Source organism: Megalopta genalis, chromosome 11 (genome assembly GCF_051020955.1).
Source record: "Megalopta genalis isolate 19385.01 chromosome 11, iyMegGena1_principal, whole genome shotgun sequence".
NCBI lineage: Eukaryota > Metazoa > Arthropoda > Insecta > Hymenoptera > Halictidae > Megalopta > Megalopta genalis.
In genome coordinates this window covers 11556459-11575191 of record NC_135023.1, presented here as the reverse complement: position 1 = coordinate 11575191, position 18733 = coordinate 11556459, and the positions used below count along the sequence as shown (strand labels likewise).

The 18733-nt window shown below is 45.1% G+C and overlaps 1 protein-coding gene across 7 annotated transcripts in view; it reads left to right on the top strand.

Moving 5' to 3' along the window:
* LOC117226146 (uncharacterized) overlaps positions 1-18733 on the top strand; it is a 53893-nt gene that overhangs the window by 22568 nt on the left and 12592 nt on the right. For 3 of the 7 annotated variants that reach the window (XM_033480202.2, XM_033480205.2, XM_076525059.1), the window contains exons 1-3: positions 15426-16373; positions 17675-17850; positions 18368-18639. In XM_033480202.2, the coding sequence (XP_033336093.2) occupies positions 17835-17850; positions 18368-18639 (288 nt within the window). In that variant the 5' untranslated portion in view covers positions 15426-16373; positions 17675-17834. Of the gene's footprint in view, positions 1-15425; positions 16374-17674; positions 17851-18367; positions 18640-18733 lie in introns of those variants that run through there. The other 4 variants (XM_033480203.2, XM_033480204.2, XM_033480207.2 and 1 more) reach the window with 3 other exon arrangements.

The window sequence follows — 18733 nt, the reverse complement described above, 5'->3', positions numbered from 1 at the left end:
ATAGTAATTAATTGGGATGATTATTTTATGTTTACGGCGAAAGCACCGTAGTTGGCACTCTGTTCAGGCAAATTAATTTCCTAACAAACATCAAGTTCGGTTTAGCAGTAAATATATCGTGAGTAGCACCCCCGAAGCTCCTCGTTTCACGAGAAGAGTTTACGCAGTAATAAAATAACAGACTACGTCTGAAAGAAGAGGTTCTATTAGCAATTAAGTAGAATGAATACAGAGCTGAGTAACGAAAAATATACGAAAGGCTTGCATTCAATTTTGCAACGAAACGATGAATCTCTTAGACTCCTGTCGATCAGAACGTTTCTCTCAATATTCAACAATTCGTCGATATTTAAATTATTATAATTTCGTTAAAAAGAATGATACAACGATCAGGCCGGACTCATTTCAAAGCTAGAACCCTCTACTTTTGCTATGTATTGTGCATTTGCTTCTGACATGTTTATGCGTAATATAGCATGTGAAAAACTGGCAGACGTGATCTTCCTTGAAACTCTTGCAGATTGAAACGTCTGTAAATACATCGAAAAATTTTTCTGGTGACTGTTCCTAATAGAGATTTGAAGATTGAAGTCTTCTCTTTACAACAACCTCTTAAACTTTAGCGTACGATTTTTTTTAGGTACTTTATCGAGCTTCGAATGAAAACTGTACTGCCCACAGTACACACATGTTGCATGATTACATGTTACATGATTTCCAATGACTGGAAAAAATCGCACACCAAGTTTTGAGGGGTCATTCTAAAGGGGAAGCTTCGATCTTCAAAACCATTGTAGATTCGTTCCTGGAAAAAATTTTTTAATGTTTCTGGAGACGTTGCAAATCGCAGCATTTTCGAGTAAATCCGTCTCTAGATTTCCAGTTGTGGTGTCATGTTAATAAAAAAATTAACAATGCTGCTAGATCATTTTAAAAAATATTGATCTGTTGCACACAATTCCTTTTACTGCTGCGTTGATTAACACTTCTTTGTCCTTAATAATTTCTCTTCATTTTACTCCTAGAGTTTGATATCAGAAGGATCGAGTTTCGTTTCGATTTAGGAAAAATAACTGGCATTTAGTAGATTGTTTAAGAGATTTTCGTTACAGTACCGTTATCTGCAATCGATTAGATCTTCATCGATTGTAATAATTCTTTAGAAGAAGAAGAAAGTGTATATATTCATAGCATGACCTACATAATTGCTGAATTAAAATATACCGTTGAAATGCAGCAAGATGTTAAGCACGGAAAATTCTATTTAATTCGTTGCGATCGTGATAGAGATTCGAATAGAACTGCGCACAGCGTGATCGATAAAGTGCATACGGAAAATGTCTTAAAAATTGGCGGACGCAGCTAAAAGAAGTTGAACGGGGGGAAGTGGACATCTCCGATCAGATCCTGTTTCTCCTGGCATTCGATGGAATCATGGAAAAATCGTTCGACACTCGTTCGGCAGCGCGGGAGCAGGTTTCATGGTGGGGGAGGAGCTCGATCCGTCTTCGTCGTTTATTCTCTGCCCCATTTGCTGGAATATAGGTCACGGAGTTCAGCAACCCTCCTCACCCGGGTCGACCACTGTACGGGTTGACCTGAATAAAATTTATCCGGTACACCGATTCCCCATGATTTTCCTCTCTCTCTCTCTCTCTCTCTCTCTCTCTCTCTCTCTCTCTCTTTCTGCCCGGTGCTCGGCTGGGCTACACAGTCGTGTCTTCTGGCATCCTGCGAGAGGGCCCGGATTCATCATCTTTCCACCTAGCATTACTCTTCCCCGGACGCGGAACGTAGAAAACCCGGGTCGCAAAGAGGCGAGTTCTACTTCTCGTTACTTTCTCGGCCAGCCGGGCGGCAGTAATTCGTCTGATCTTCCGCGCCACGCTAGTTTTTCGTTAATTAGGTTGCTCGAGCATGGCTGGGCTCCGTTATGGGTGATCGGGTCGAAGGGCGGACCCTGCGCCTTCGCTGTTCATTGTTCAAGTTAGGGGAGTCGCCGCAATCCCGTTTCGGATTTGTTCGTCGCACCTCTGGATCGCTTTACTTTGGACTTTATTTCTGGCGACTCGTCGTGATTTCTTTCTTTCGGAGCAAAGGGACTCTGTCGTTAATCCTGACACGGTGCTCCGGCTTTTTCGACCGTGCTGCGGTCTTTCGAAAATTCTGCGGCCCGGAATGCATGCTGTTTAGAGAAATCTCGTGTTTGCAATTATACGCGACGCTGTGAAGGTATTCGGCTTTATTTCTCTTCTGATGCGATGATACGTATCGACTGTTTGTTTGTTTGTTTTGATCGACGTTGTTTCGACACGTCTCCAATTACTTTAGATAAGATAGTTTCGTTAATCAAATTACTTCAGATAAGATAGTCTCGTGAATGAAATTACTTTAGATAAGATAATTTGATTAATTAAATTACTTTAGATAAAGTAATTTCGTTAATCGAACTACTTTAGATAAAGTAATTTCGTTAATCGTATTACTTTCGATAAAATAATTTCGTTAATCAAACTACCTCAGATAAAATAACATCATCGATCAAATTACTTGAGATAAAAATAGATTTTACGGCAATTAGTGAGGCTAATTTTTGGCACTTGACCCGTTAATAATGTTCCTGACAAATCGTTACAATTTTTGTTTCTTGCACGTCTCTTCGTGTTTCACCCCTAAATCTTTCGGCGACAGAAGAATCTAATTTTGTTTCGATTTCATAAAGAACTTAACGTTCACATTTCGTAGCAATCTCCACGTGCCCGACGTGGAATCTGCGTGGCCTACGCTCATAGCATGTGCCTCCACGGTTCCCCAAGAATCCAGCAGCAGCCCAAAAAAGTTTTTCAGCATTTCCCAGGATCGAGGATCCTTCTCGAAGATCGTCGATTATTCGATGATTCCGGATCGGACGAGATTCTCCGTAACGAAAGCGAGATCCCGGGGAGAGAACCGACCGTATCCGTTTCCCCTGCGAGCATGAATATCGCATGGTTCCTGAAATGGAGCCTGAGGGTATCGACTCAGGTCAGGTGATCGAAATTACCAGGGCAACGAGCGTGAATGATCGCGGTAATGTCGTAATAGGCGATCGACACGTCGGCTAATAGCGGAGAATATACAGCTAAAATAATACAGGTTGGCCAGTCGCCAGCTCTTGCTCTTTCTCTCTTTTCCTCTCGCGCTCTCTTTCTCTCTCTTTCATCCTCTCGCTCTCTCTTTCTCTCTCTTTCATCCTCTCGCTCTCTCTCTTTCTCTCTCTCTCTTCCTCTCGCGCTCTCTTTCTCTCTCTTTCATCCTCTCGCTCTCTCTCTTTCTCTCTCTCTCTTCCTCTCGCGCTCTCTTTCTCTCTCTTTCATCCTCTCGCTCTCTCTCTTTCTCTCTCTCTCTTCCTCTCGCGCACTCTTTCTCTCTCTTTCATCCTCTCGCTCTCTCTCTTTCTCTCTCTTTCTTCCTCTCGCGCTCTCTTTCTCTCTCTTTCATCCTCTCGCTCTCTCTCTCTTTTTCTCTCTCTCTCATCCTCTCGCTTTCTCTCTTTCGCTCTCTCATCCTCTCGCTCTCTCTCTTTCTCTGTCTCTCATCCTCTCGCTTTCTCTCTCTCGCTCTCTTCCTCTGTTTTTCCTCCCTCCATTGTCTTTTTAACCGACGAGCTAAGGAAAGCGAGCCTGGCGTTCCACGGCGAGTAACAGAACGAGGAAATCGACGATCGGCAGAATTTATTTTTCGTTCTTAACAGCTGCCCGCGCGGCACGTTGTTACAAATCAACCGAGAAACAGGGGGTCCATCGCGGTATCCCGCTATTCCGGGAAACCGGCGGCGGCCGATCGATAATTTTGCGTCTGGCTACACCACCGGAACGCAATCTCCAGATCGGTTTACACCGCGAGGATCGTCCGGGGGCTATCTTGAATTAGGATTATTGCAGTTGATGCTGGCCGACGGACCGAGTGATCTTGATCGGGGGCCGATTTCCAGAATCGATTCGGATCTCGTCGAACGACGAGAATTTATTCTTTCGTGGCTCGAACGAGACGATCGAACGTGATCCGCGATGTCTGAACCACGTCCGGAACCGTTTCGTAGAATTTATTACGCTCCCCGAAGCTGCGAAATTCTGTCTGCCGTTTCTTCTTTCAGTTAGCGTCACTCAATCAACGGGAAATTATACATGAACGGCTCCGTGAGACGATTTATGTATGAACTGTGACATCTGAACTAGTTCTTATCATTCTAAAGTATTTATTGTCCTTCCGAAACCCTGAAGTTCCGTCTGTTATCTCCATTTTTTGTTTAACGCTAATCTATCAACGAGAAATTATTTTTTACTAGCTGTATGAAACAATGAAATATGATTTAATGATCGACTAAACATTGTCTCACCATTTTAAAGGAATTTATTCTGATTCGAGAACTCGAAAGTTTTGTCAGTCGTTCCCCGCCTTGTTTTCTGTCGATCAATTAACGTGAATTTATTCTGCAATATTTAAACATTTTCCTTCCAGTCACGTTTCTTCATTTTTATTTCAGTGTAAATCGATCGACGCGCTGGGAATCGCGATTAGAATTTTTGGAGCATGGTAGACGGCCGAAGGGGGTTGGTGGTTCCTCAAGTATTTCCTGGTTGCCAGACAGGATTTGGAGGCCGTGTCAGCGAAATTCGCTAATAAATGCGGTGTGTATCGGCAGCGAGTGCGTGCCAACGGAGCTTGGCAGCGTGTCGCAGTAATTAAGGAGCCGCGAACGAAGTGTGTGTTAGGGGTAGAAAGTGACCGGCGACGTTCTAAACTGAGTCGGTACGAGAGCGTCGGGTCTAGAAACATTCGGTGCGATGCTCCGACTCTTTCTGCCTATGGTTCTTTCGGTGTCCGATCTATGATTCAACGGGAAAGGTCAGGTCGAGTTGCGTAATCGATCTTGACACCCCGCGCTCGTTGTTCCTGGTGCGACTTGAAATGTCAGCCTTCGTATTATCGATGAGATTTGACATCGAAACTGCCTCGTAATTGTTCGCTTCGATCGTCATAGAGACCGCGGAGGCAGCCAAGTAGAATGTGACAGCCATTGGTTGGACACTGGTTACAAGCTAATCTAAAATTGAAGCGACTTCGTTATTTTCTAGGCGATTCGTGGCCGGACAAGTGGAATGCGACAGCCATCGGTTAGACACGGATCGCAAATCGCTTCAAAATTGTAACTTGTTCTTACGATTTTGTTAAAATTTCGATTCCATTCTCTTGCAATTCTACCGCGAGAGTGAGATTATAACTTGCCAGCGCGGATGATTTCTACCCATGGGATTGACCCAAGAATGTAGGCTGCATGTTGCCGCCTAAAATCAATATTCGAACAGAAATTAGGGCATTTGGTTGCGTATGGTCTGCTGTAATTAATCCACGGCTCGAAATTTTCTCCACGGGACAGAGGGAAATTCAAGTATTCGATCTAACGAACGAGCGTGCTTTAAACTAGTTCACAATTGACGCGCCACTCCATGGAAAACGGCTGCCTTTAATTGGACAAGTAGAATAGGACGGCTCGCGATTAGACATGTAGAATACGACGGCTCTTAATTAGACAGGTAGAATACAATCTCTCTCGGCCAGGCTTGTGGCTTTGACAGTTCCGATCAAATCAGCAGAATATTATCGCTAATCCGGCAGCAGAAGCGGGACGTTCTTGAGAAGATAAGTGAACTGGATCGTTCTTGATCAGACAAGGAGCGTCGTGAGATCGTTGAAAGTCAGACAATTCGTGCAGGTTTGTTGGTCGGGCAAAAAGAATCGAGCGACGAGCAAAATTCAGGTGTCAATCGATATAACCTTGATCAGGCAACAGGGACAAGGCTGCCATTCATTAGGCAAGAAATCTACCATTCGCAAGATAATGAAGCCTCACGAGACAGTCTCTTCTAGACAGTGAAGTAGAATCGGTTTTAATCAGGCAAGGAGAATAATCGGATCGTAGGTAGGGCAAGTGAAACATGACTGACCGTGACTGGACAGTAGAAGAGGATTGCACCCTGACTGGTCAGTAGAGTATGATTGTACCTTAACTGAATATTGAATAAGATTGTACTTTCATCAGACAAGTGGATAGACAAAAATCATCAGAGAAGAAGAAATAAGATTGATCAGACAGGTATAAATAAAATTGTACCCTGATCAGACAGGTATAAATAAAATTGTACCCTGATCAGACAGGTATAAATAAAATTGTATCCAGATCAGACAGGTATAAAAAAAATTATACCCTGATCAGACAGGTATAAATATAATTGTACCCTGATCAGACAGGTATAAATATAATTGTACTCTGATCAAACAGGTAGAAATAAAATTGTACCCTGATCAGACAGGTAGAAATAAAATTGTACCCTAATCAGACAGATAGAAATAAAATTGTACCCTAATCAGACAGGTATAAATAAAATCGTAACCTGATTAAACAGGTATAAATAAAATTGTACCCTGATCATAGAAGTAGAAACAAGATTGTACTCTGATTGAACAAGCAGAGCTGATCAAGCAGCGGAATAAACTTGTTCTTATGCAAACAGTAGAATAAGCTCGTCTTGTGCAGACAGTGGAATGAACTCGCACCTGATCAGACAGTAGAATACCTTTCACCTGATCAGCCCAGTAGGAAAACTCGTTCATCAAACAGACAAGTGAAATCTGGCCTTGTTGGTCAGACAAGAAAAATTCAGTCACCTGATCAGACAAGAGTTGAATCTCGAATAGCTCCGATCGCCAATCATCATACGAAGTAGCATTTCGGAAACGAGGTCAGTTCAGAGTATCCTAGATATCCCCGCTGCAATATCCTTCGCGCAAGGATTCCCCAGCAAGCAACGTCGATCACAAAATTTTCTACCCTTCGAACCTCGATTTCGTGTATCAACGAATCGAGAGCGATCGGGCCGAGCGTACACAAAATCCTCCTCGAGGTCTATCCTCCGAATCTGAAATTCTAATCGGCGACGATTCCGCATCGGGTCAGCGTGTCGAAGTTTCTAGCTCAAGATCACCGGGTTGGAACGGCGGTGCGCGCTATATAGCCGGGCCGATCAGCTGTCGCGTCCTCTTCGGAGAAGCCATGATCGTCCTGTGTGCCGTGGGTGGGTTCAAAGAGCACCAGATATCCTTTATTCGACTGTTTAACACGCGGAGGGTGGCCGATGCGTCTGTCCAGGGAGAGTAGGTCGTTTCCATGGCGACAAGGGGTGCATCGGACTGGCACGTATCGCTAAACCGAACGTACCCCCCTGGCAGCCTCTAACCTACCCCCTCTTACTCGGGACCCCGTACAACGTCCCCACCTCCTGCGGAACATCCTGCCGTGCTCCGGCTACCTCCTCGCGGCTGGGTCATCCCTCCCGCAGGAATTAGGTTACTTCCTGGAATTGGGTTTTCCGGGCGATTCCCCGCGCCTGAAAAATTCACCTTGCCGACCCCCGCCGACCGCGCGCTTTCGAACATGATTGCTCGACGAAAACCATAGTTCGCACTGCGAAACCGCGCGCCAAGTATCGCTCGGCATATTACCGTAATACCGCGGTTATCTCGGTTATCCAGTTACCTTGATACAATGCCGGATCAAATGCACGATAATTTCCACAATAAATCGGTTTGTACACGCATCGTCGCACCCCCGAAGCCGTACGCGGCTGAAATTCCGCCTGGATTGCAGCGAACTCGAGCGTCGATGGTTGTTCGGATAGTCGAGGCTCCATCGTATTTTATGATTTCAAACCGTGCTTTTTCGTACCGTCTTAACTAGGAATTTGCCACTTTTCAGGATATTTTTAAACATTTGGAACGACACGTGTCAAGCGAGGCTGGAATATTCTATACGCTCCGTAGAGTTCCAAATGTAACTCCGTTTCTTTGTTCTCACTTATTTAAGAGCGATTCGATTAACTTAAAAATACTTCTATGAAGATTTTGAGGTTCTTGGCATTATGTTATGTATGTATGTTAAATGCTTCATTTTATCCTGAATCGCGAGTAGACGAAAGCTGCAACGTGCAATGATTCAGTGATTTCGTTAGGTACTTTTTTTGAGAACATAATGTCTGAAAAATGATCGTAGTTCGCAAGCTATGTATCTCGCGAACGAATTAATTCCTAAATCACACATGGAGATCTTCTCGACAAAAATTTGTAGCGTCCTATGTTGGAAATATATTTCGTCTCTAATTGTGCAATGATAATTCGCGGATTTTATGTTCGACTGTTAACTAATTAATTTGCAAATCCGTTCATGGAGATCTTCTCGATAAGAATTGGCAGCGTTCTATTCGGAGGATGTTAAGAACACTGTGAATCCAATTGTGTAGTGTATCGATGATTGTGCGAGGTGTTTGGGGGTTGCTCTTGCAACAATGGCACGCGGACCCGCGATTCCAGCCCCGAAACCATTAATTAGCATCGGTCCCGGTCGAACCGCTCGATGGAACGAATAGAAGCGTGATTAATTCTGCGCTACTGATAATAGCTCTGACCCACTTCCCTTCTGTCGCCTTTTTTTTCTCACCCCCTCTCTCTCTCTCTCTCTCTCTCTCTCTCTCTCTCTTTTGCTCTTGTTCTCCTCTCGATGTTCACCGACCAACAACTGGACCGGGGTCGGTTCTCCAAGGTAAACCTTTGAACTGCCAAGATCCGATCGCAATCGACGGAGATTAGCCGTTCAATCTGTCCCGGTAAATTTAGCATCGGGTTGACAGCGCGTCGGAAAGGACCCCGAGGAATTTTTCTTAATTTAATTTCTCCCTGCCGGTATAGAGAAATTAAGCGAGATCACAAAGAATCTGTGCAAAAATTCCAGTTTCCGTAGATTATTATTATTATATACATATATCGTCGCGTAGTTGATTTCTTCCGATGCTACGAAGACACGCGCGGCGGAAAAGAGTTTCACGGCAATCCCAGAGATCACGAGGGCTCGCAGCATTAATTAATGCGAATTGCAGCCGACTGCGTTCGGTTTCGAGCAGAGTTTCACGTGTCTGTGTATGTTCACGACGCTGTTCAAATGTTTTGCCACGGAGAAGATTAATTTCCCCGTCGTGCGCCGTCGTCGGCCATCTTGAAGCGCAGCATCAAGAATCTTCTAAAATACATCGCAAGTGGAATCTTCGTCAAAACCGAACTGAAATCGTCGGCTCGATGTTCTTCGACTTCGACGAGCTGCGAGCCGTTCTCAGGCTCGATCTTGCGCATCTCGATACCTTCGAACGGCTCGCAACTCGGTTCGATCGCGCTACGATTCGATCGAATCCGACGCGATTCGACCGGCAATGGAAGGATTAATGTCCTGCCAGGTGGTTAAAGTATCCCCGTGACCGTTCGCGTATCGATCGCCACGCGTTTTAAAGGGCCGCGCGGCGGAAATGTTTGCGCAAACCGGCGTCGGAGCATCGGCAAACGAAACGCACCCACGTCGGCTCGCTTTTAGTTCTTCCGGGGGCGTGATCCTGCGGAAAGCAGGCCGCCGCGCGTTGTCCTGGCTGATTCAGGATGCGTCATCGAGTGGGAATAGCCTGGTCGCGTGTCATAAGCGATCGAAGACGTTGAAGGTGGTTCGCGTTGAATAAAAGATCAGATGTAATTTTTCTAGGACAACCCGTTGGCCTTCGAGTCTACGCGAAATGGTTCATCTTCTGCGCCGAACGACCCCGCCGTCGTCGCCTTTCCTCGATCTTCACGGAATTATCTTGATCCCGGAGCCTGGGGAAATCCGTGTTGGTTTGCGTTCGAATCTGTGGATTCCTTTGAACGATAATTGCACGGCGGCATCTTTGCGCGATATCAAAATTGCCTAAATTAATATCTGCACTCCGTAAATATGTGGACACTTGACGCTTTTAACGAATAAGTGACGCACGATATAAATGAATGATACAGAACGATGTGTCTCTGCAAATTTTATTTCGGATTAGTATTCGGTAATGTTAAAATTGTGTGATTTCATTATTTAGTTGCATTAAGTGATTGAAGATTTGATAGAGATACTGTGGGATGATTTTGGACAGGGATGTTCGGAAAAAGTACGCAGGATCTGAAAAATATTTCTGAATAATCTGGAGAACGTTTCTTCGGGTGTAATGAAAAAATTGTTAGTTAGAATGCCGAAATTGGTAAAAGAAATTTTAAGAGCCTGGGAGTCGAAGAAACGGAAATTCAATTATTTCTTTTTTGGTTATTATTAGTAAAATATTAGTGCAATAATACAAATTAATACAGTACAAAGTAAATACAAATACCGTAATAATGCATAATAATTCACTAATGATCTCGCATCCATCTTTACACAATTAATACAGTACAAAGTAAATACAAATACCATAATAATGCATAATAATTCACTAATGATCTCGCATCCATCTTTACACAATTAATACAGTACAAAGTAAATACAAATACCATAATAATGCATAATAATTCACTAATGATCTCGCATCCATCTTTATACAATTATCTTAATTAAGGAACCGCCCGCATCCGCATTAATCATTTTAAATACTAAATCATACACAATACGAAGATCGAATATCTTCGCAGTTTCGTATTTGACCTAGTTATATCCTAATCGAAAATGCATAAAATCTGCACCGTCTAATGACAACACGCATCCACGAACACATCTGAAACAAGCATCAATTTCTGAAACGAAAAGTCAAACAAAAATATCCGTTGATAACAAACCACGTATCGGTTTTCGGATGTAGGTCACGGGAGGGTAGCTCCCCCGGACCAAAAAAAATCCATTTTTCCGCCTAAACGGTGAGCCTCGAAATCGACTAGAAACGAGATCGGTTTCTCGTCCGCAAAGCCGGCGGTATGCTTTTCGAGCGATTGTCTGAGGGCTGGCGAGGTCCGGCGTTGCGTTATCGAACGTGCGGCGCAGAGTTTCTTAAAAGAGGACACCCTGTATTATTCCAGGGGATACAGAGGTGCACGACCTAGTTACGCTTGGGCGTGTTATATGGGTCATAGACACCATTCGCAGCCAGTCATACGTACACGCGCGTGCATACGGTCACACGTACACAGGTGCCGCCCCGTGTAGGGGGTATACCTGCGCGAGAAGAGAGATCCAGGGAGAGTATAGTAGTTTCCAGGGAAACGCGGGGCTCCCGAATATGGGACAGTAAAAGTTTTACAGCTGACGTATATATATATATATAGTACGCCCGCGCAATTATCAGCCGCGATCAAACGGATTGTCTCCGGGAACCGGAAACACGGGTCGCGAAACGAGCAGCCGGAGCCGCGGTTGCTCTTTCCGATGCCTTTTTCCGGCCGAATATCTTGGCACCGCTCCTGAATATCGACTTCGAGCCGGCCCAGCGAGCTCTGCTGATTGGTAACGAGCGTACCGCGTTCGTTAATCGCTCGTTCCTTCGATTTTGTTTATGCGAGAGATCGAAATACAGCAACTGTGTATCCTTCAGCACCCTGCGCTGCGATATCGCGTCAGATTCTGTTAGTCCATTAAATCGGTTTATTATACACGCTGCGAAACAAAATTGTGGCACAGAAAAATTCTGGACAAAAATTGCCCAACTTCGACGACAACACCGAGCTCCGTTCTCATGCCAAGAATGCACGGATTACTTTAAAGTGCTGTAACTTCGCGAAAAAAAATCGCAGCCACGTTTCCGTTTTTTTAAATTAAAGGGGAAGGATCGAACTTCGTTCGACTGCGAACGGTATTGTTGAAAAAAATTTGTCGAAGTTCGCGCGTTTCGAACTTGGCAATTTTCAATGTGACAAACATGGCGTCACGTTTAAAGGGTCACAGTGGCGAGGGTGCGTCAAACATGAAATCGAGGAACAGTGTAATAAAGTAGAGGAATCGAGCTTCAATTTGAAAGGAAAGTCATCGTTCTGCGATGATTTCTCGCGGAGTTATCGTCAGTCGAAGTTGGCCAATTCTTCTTCAAAATGTTCGAGCATTTCTTTCAAGTCGAAATAGAATTCTATTTTTCAATTACTAATATTTAGAAATTAAAACGTTTAGACATTTAGACATTAGTTCAAATAAATCTGCAAATTGACGAATACATTTTATTTTTCGTCGGAGAAACAGTTAACTGATTAAAGCAAGGATTGGTGTACGATAAAGTATAAGTTTTCTTGCTCGCGCAGAAATTTATTAGCGGCGAAGTTAAACAACGTAACTCCGAAAGAAATCGTAGCGGAAGCTGTTAAAACGGTATAACTTTTTAAATATTGGTTCAAACGACTTGAACTTTTTATCTCGAGGAAGTTGATCCGTTTCGAAGGGTGTGCCGAAAGGGAGGACTGCACATAGTTGCAGGGAAGTATCTGCTCGTAGTTTCTTTAACTCGTACTCGCTTGACAATTTCTCGGGTTGCGAAAGAAGTGGACCTAGTTTCTCGCGGGGAAAGATGCTGAAGAAAATCTTGCGTAAGCATCCAATGGTATTAAGGACATCGGGATCGCTTTTATCGTCGAAGTTCCCTTTTCTATCCGTCCTTCCATTGGAATGGCTCGAATATGTCCTTGGAGATCGCGTCGTCCCGCGATAGAACGTCTCCAGGAGCTCTTAAAAATTTGTCAAAGCGCTATTTACCTTTCCACGACGATTGTAACTCTTGCTCCACCCGCTCTCCCCCTCCGGGGGGAAACGTATTTCTTGATTAGATACGATTCTCGTTCAGGATAAATCGGAATTTCCCGGTTTTCCTATTGAAATTCGGATCATTCTTCGAACGAACTCCTTCCGGTTCGCCGTTTCGATCATTTGTCGGTGGCAGAAAAGCCGCGCTTTTCGCCCGGTATCGCGCGCAGGGCGACAATTTCGCGTCATCAATCATCCGGCGATAATTAAGCGAAGCCAGCCGGCGCGGCTTAAGGACGACTGTACTTTCTGCGGCCGTTACCAGAAATTTATTCCGCAAAACGATTTGAATGAAAACGATCGATGTTAACAGCACCACACGCTCCTCGTGGCGCAAGCTGAACGCTACAAATTACTCTGTTGTGCGCACGCGAGCCTGGCGTACAGGATCTGGATGACGAATCTCGCCCCGGCCGGGGCCTCGGCGATGCTCTTTCTTTTTTTTTTCTCCCCCCGACGGGAGCCTCGGCAAAAATATGGAGGTCGACGTGAAAAGGTGTTTTAACCGAGGGGAAAACGCGGGCACCACCGCCTCGCCGCTTTCTCTTTTACGCTCACGGCCGCGCGCCGAGGAACGTCGAAAAACCGAAGGTCCTGGCTGAAGCTGTTTCCCAGAAGAGGGTCGGCGGATTCCTTTTTTCTTAGACCCTGTTCGAGGGAAACTCCGCGCCACCAATCGATACGATCAAGTAATTCGCGAAGAACCGCCGGGAAAATCGGTTTCGGAAAACTTTGCAGCATCTCCCGAGCATTCATAAATCTCCGGAACAGTTGCTCTTTAATAGAGTTCGTTGGGCGCCGCTGAATCTTCCAGGCAATTCGTCGGCGAATCTTCCAGGCACGGTGGTGGTGGTTCCTCTCTACTTGTTCCCCGGGGAATACGTTCGCGTCTCGTAATTATAAAATGCACAGAAATTTTCAGTTTTTGTACGTTGGAGCTAATGTAATAATTAAACTGCAGAGAGTTTTATGCAAAACGAGAACTGTTTACATCAATTGCAGAATGAAATTGAAACTAAATGGAAAGTTAACTCTTCTTTTTTTAATAATTTTATTAGATTGAAAATAATCCAATGATATTTTAAAGTTCTTTTAATCTCTTTAGTATTTTATAAATTAGAACTACTCGGTCTTTTGCCATAAATGCATAAAATCCGCAGTCTAATTATAATAAATGAAGTATGCCGTGTTCGAAATCGTAGTGAGAAACAATGCGTCTTTTTTAGAAAGATAGAAACACGAAAACAGTAAAGCAGTGATTCGTTAGCGTTTCATAACTATAGAACCAAGCCTGCGAAGGTCGTTTTTCGTGGGTGCATCGTCAGTTTTGCTTTAACGAAGTCTAATTGGATGTATGCAAAATCGAATATTTGAACTCATTGAAAATAAAGGCGAATTTCCTGTTCAAGTTTTGTGTAATAAAGTGTTCTACTCTGTCGGTTCTATATTTAGAATAAATACCCTTTTTAGAACAATATTGGTTTTCAATGCTATCTCAAATATGGCGTGCTTCATTCATTATTCAATTTCGGATTTTATGCAATTATAACAAAAATAAATAGATCGAATACGAAGCAGTAAAAATATTTAAAGAATTTAAAAACATTATTGCAACTAATTCAAATTATTAGGAAAAGAAATAAAGTGTTTCTGAAGCTCCTATATCTTGCAATCAATGTAAAGTATTTTTATTTTGCATAAAAATCCGCACTCTATTCATTATTATATTAGCAACAATGTATAAAAACTGACAAATTTTGGGCGCTTCTATAATTATTAGACGCAGCGTATTCTGGGAATAGCCAAAGTAAAAATGAACGAAGCTTGCCAGAATATAATTGCAATTGCTAGGAACCGCTAAATCCTCCAATTAATCAAAGTAGGTCGATTTTGAAGTACAGTAGCGTCTCTCTACTGGTTTTCCGAAGTATATTAGAAGAATAAAAAATTTCAAGCTCGCTAGACGCTCGCTAAAGACCACTAAATCGTCCAATTAATGAAAGAAAATCGGTTCTGAACCACGGTTGTGCCTCTCTACTGGCCTTCCGAGGAATATTGTAGGAATAGAAAATACAAGAAGATTGTAACTGTTAAAATGAATCTGCTCGTGTGAATCGTATCGGATGAGAGGCGATGATAACCGATGACTACGGTTATAACCTCTGTATCAGATCACGGAAGTCAATGTCGAGTCTGTTCCGACACAAAGGATTAGAGTTCCGAGAAGTTCAGCGTGAACCCCATAAGACAGGATTTGCGCTGGTAGTTCGGCAATCGGTCTCCGTCCACTCGTTAACCGAACAAATCATCCGCTTGGCAAACACGATTCCATGAACTCCCACGCGGAAGTATCATCGAGCATCAGCGAGAGCACAATAACGTCGCGCGATCATCTTCGCGGCACGGCAAAGCGGTTCACTCCACACCCGGTAGACTGTCAGCAACGCGCACGCGTGTTCAAGCTGGTCTCTCTCTCTCTCTCTCTCTCTCTCTCTCTCTCTCTCTTCAGCACGATTTTTCCTCTAACCCTGGTTTCCCTATTTCTTTTTTCTCTCCCCGTCTCAAAATTCAGCGGCCGTGCCCCTCTGCAACCCTCTCCGGGTCCTCTAACTGGTTGCTGGCTCGGTTCTTCTCGTCGTCCACTCTCTCTCTCTCTCTCTCTCTCTCTCTCTCTCTCTCTCTCTCTCTCTCTCTCTCTCTCTCTCGCGTCCTCCGTCCCCCTCCGCCAGCTAGTTCTCTCCTCGTTGGCGATCAGAGGAACCGCCGAGCGCGTTTCTCTCTCAGTCTCTCGCGCAAAGCGGTTCGGTGGCGACGTGCGCCGCGTTGCACTCGATAGATTGCGGCTGGTCCAGGTCTCTCTCGGTTCTCCTCTCACCGTTGCTCGCGGCGTTTCCCGCCTTCGACGTCGTCTTCGCCCTCGTGTGCTTCTCACCTCGCGGAGCTCGGCCTCCCCCGAAAGGGGATGCAAGAGACGGAAGCTCGGCCGAGATAGTCCGCGCGCCGACAGAGAAAGAGAGTGTACTTGCTATTTTCGAGACGCCGTGGAGCCCGGCCAACGCGCGCGTCCGGTTCACCGGACGGAAAAAATCGACGGGGATCCGCGGGTGGAAGATCATCGGTGATCCACGGACAGCCGCGCCGCGCGATCCGCCGCTCCTGGATCCAGAGAATCGCGAGAAACGCGTGCTCCCCGGGACGACGGATTCCTCCTCGGCCATTGGTCAACGGGGAAAAACAAACTGCCTCTTCCGCGTCGAGGAGCAGAGTTGAACGATCGCTGGCGATCGTGATCGGAGAGCCCTGTTACGCGAGCCGTCGAGCCGATCACACGATCCCCGGGTGTTGACCTGCATTAACCCGATCGGCTTCGGGAAATTGGCCCGGCTCTGGACCGTCTAGCTGATTGCTATTGACGGGGGATCGACGAGGATCGGTGTGCGAACTGTCGCTAGATCGTTGCCCGAGATCCTTCGGTGTGATTCTTCGTCGGGGTGTGGATAGTGCGGTTGAGGTTGTTCAGCAGAGACGAGCAGTTCTGTGAGGTGTTTGACGATGTTTGAGGGACTGGAGAGGCGCGCGGGATCTATCGTTCGCTGTGCAGAAGAGTAACAGAGTTTTCTAAAGGGAGATGAGGATTGTGACGGGGATCTGATTCTGCAGCGAGTTGTTCCGCGGCGATGGTTGCCGTTGTTTGTCCGTTGATCGTCATGGAGAGCTGTTTGTGGAGGTTTGTCGTGGATTTTGTTGATCGAGGTGCTGTAAGGATATTCTTCCAAGTCGAACGAATTGCGAGGGAACTCGATGGATTTCGCGTTGATCGTAGACAAACTTGTTCAAACGGTAGAAAATATTAAAGAAAGCTTTTAATTGTAGAAAGTCTGGAGAGGACTCCTAAAGATGCTACGAAGCTCGGGGTTATCGCTTATCGACAAAAACACGTTCGCGACTTTAAAGACGCGAGGCTTGGTCAAACTTATCCAAACCGCGCCGCGTTTGTCAGTTTTCGAGCATGTCGATTGATTATAGAATAATTTCACAAAAGGTCAAACAGCTATGTCTACGAAAGTGGGCATTGGGATCAAGAAAATTGTAAATAAAGCTGAACAATAATTATAAGCGAGACATCGTGATTAAAGTCTCCGCAGGAAAAGTGGCAACGGTGATCGATAATTGCGAAGGGGTGGTTAATAAATTTAGCCTGTATGAAATACCACGGACTCGTTGATGTATTTTAACATCGAGCGTAAAGAAAGTCTTTGTCCCGTGCTTTATATTCATTGCCGGGGAGTTCGATGAATGCTGTCGTCAATGACTAACAATGTTTCCGTTCGTACACACGTTCGCCTGGAAATTACACCGGTTTTAGTGCATTCCTTAATCCCGGGCGCAGCCGAGTTTACAACTAAACTCGTTACCGTTGACGGCAACTTCCGCCTGGACGTTTTCGAAACTGTCGAAGTTCCGGAAGTTCTCGGACTGCCGTTATAAAATATGTTGCATTTTTCTTTCGACTCGCGTAAGCCTCGCGTATCTCGTTCTCGAGGCAATTTGGCACGAGAAGCCGCGTTCGCGTTTCCTGGGAATAAATCAATTTTGAACGAACGATTTCGAAAATCGTTTTCAATCTGGACAAAAATCGTAGCTCAAAGCGCGCCGAGAAAGCCCTTGTACGCTCGGACAATGCTCCAACGAACGCGTGAAACGCATTATTAACACGTTAAGTGCCAAAAATTCCCCACAAAGTCGAAGTAATTTGATTAATGGAACGGAAACTAGAAAGTTAAAAGTTACCACAGTGGATGGTATTTGATCTCTTTTGCATTTTGAACATACTAGTGAGATTCAATTTTGTTCGAATCCATTGCAATAGAAATTAATTTTGAAAACTAATAAAAACAATTAGAGTCGCCCGAATGTGAGGAACACGGCACCGAACGTGTTAATCCATTACCATTTCTAACGCTTAACACCGCATCCTACGTTTCTGACCTGAAATGAAATCGTTGACGTGTTTGTATCTGCTTCCAGAGTGTACGATGTTGGAAGGTGGACGTGCAGTGGTCTGGCTCCTTGTATCAGCCCCACGAGCTGCACGCCACCCAAACGATTCACGTACTAACCCAATTGCACCTGTTTGAACCCACCAGTTGCAGAGTCCTGCACCGTAACCCCATGACGCATTTAACACATGGCCCGCCTGGAGAGTAAGTGCTGCATCACAATTTTTCGTTCTCGTCCCCCAGCCCCCCTGCTCTACCGTGTCCTTCCTCCGCATAGTGATTCACAGCGGCTATTAGCCGTCTGCGGCGAGCTATGCATACAATTCACGTCAGTTCATAGAAAGTCCCTTCCATGCCGAGCTGTGAATCACGAGCTTTGATACTTTCACGAACCGGTCGAACTACAATCCTCTCCCTTGCTATGTATCTGTTCCCAGCAAAGGATCGGTTGATCCAACAAATCCTCAAAGCTTGAAGAAACTTGCAGTGGTTTCCGATCCTTTGACGGCAGTGCCCTTGATCCACCTAGACACCGAGTTAGGCTTCATTTAGTTCTTCTCAGATCTCGCACTGTCTAGATACTAATTGGATACTAAGCGGATGAGCCCTCTAGGTGGACACACAGGCATTGTCATCCTTTAGAGCTACCTGGCAGTTCCTGAGAGTTAGCCAATTAATCATGCGAAAGGGGATCCATTAGAATTCCATTTGGTTGTTACAGTACCAAGCATAGTGGTGCATAAAGGCAGCAGGTCGCACAGCCGACCTGAGAGCCCCACGGTGGTCGTGGGAGGAGGAATGCCCTCACTGCCGTCTTCCAGGCAAGGCTTCGTCATAGGTGGCCCGAACGTGTCATATCAGAACAACTCGGAGTCGGATATGATAGACGGGAATGCCAATCCCAATGTCGGCTCTTCACCCACGCTTCATCGTACCGCGCCCTCTTGTCCACCCGATAAGGCCGACACAGAGAACAAAAACTTTCGTAATAGGGTAGGTCTACCTGGTCCAAAATTCGTTTAGATAAACCAGCAGTCGCTAATGTAGCTGTGCAAGCCTAAACCACTTTCCATGTACGAGTGCTAGA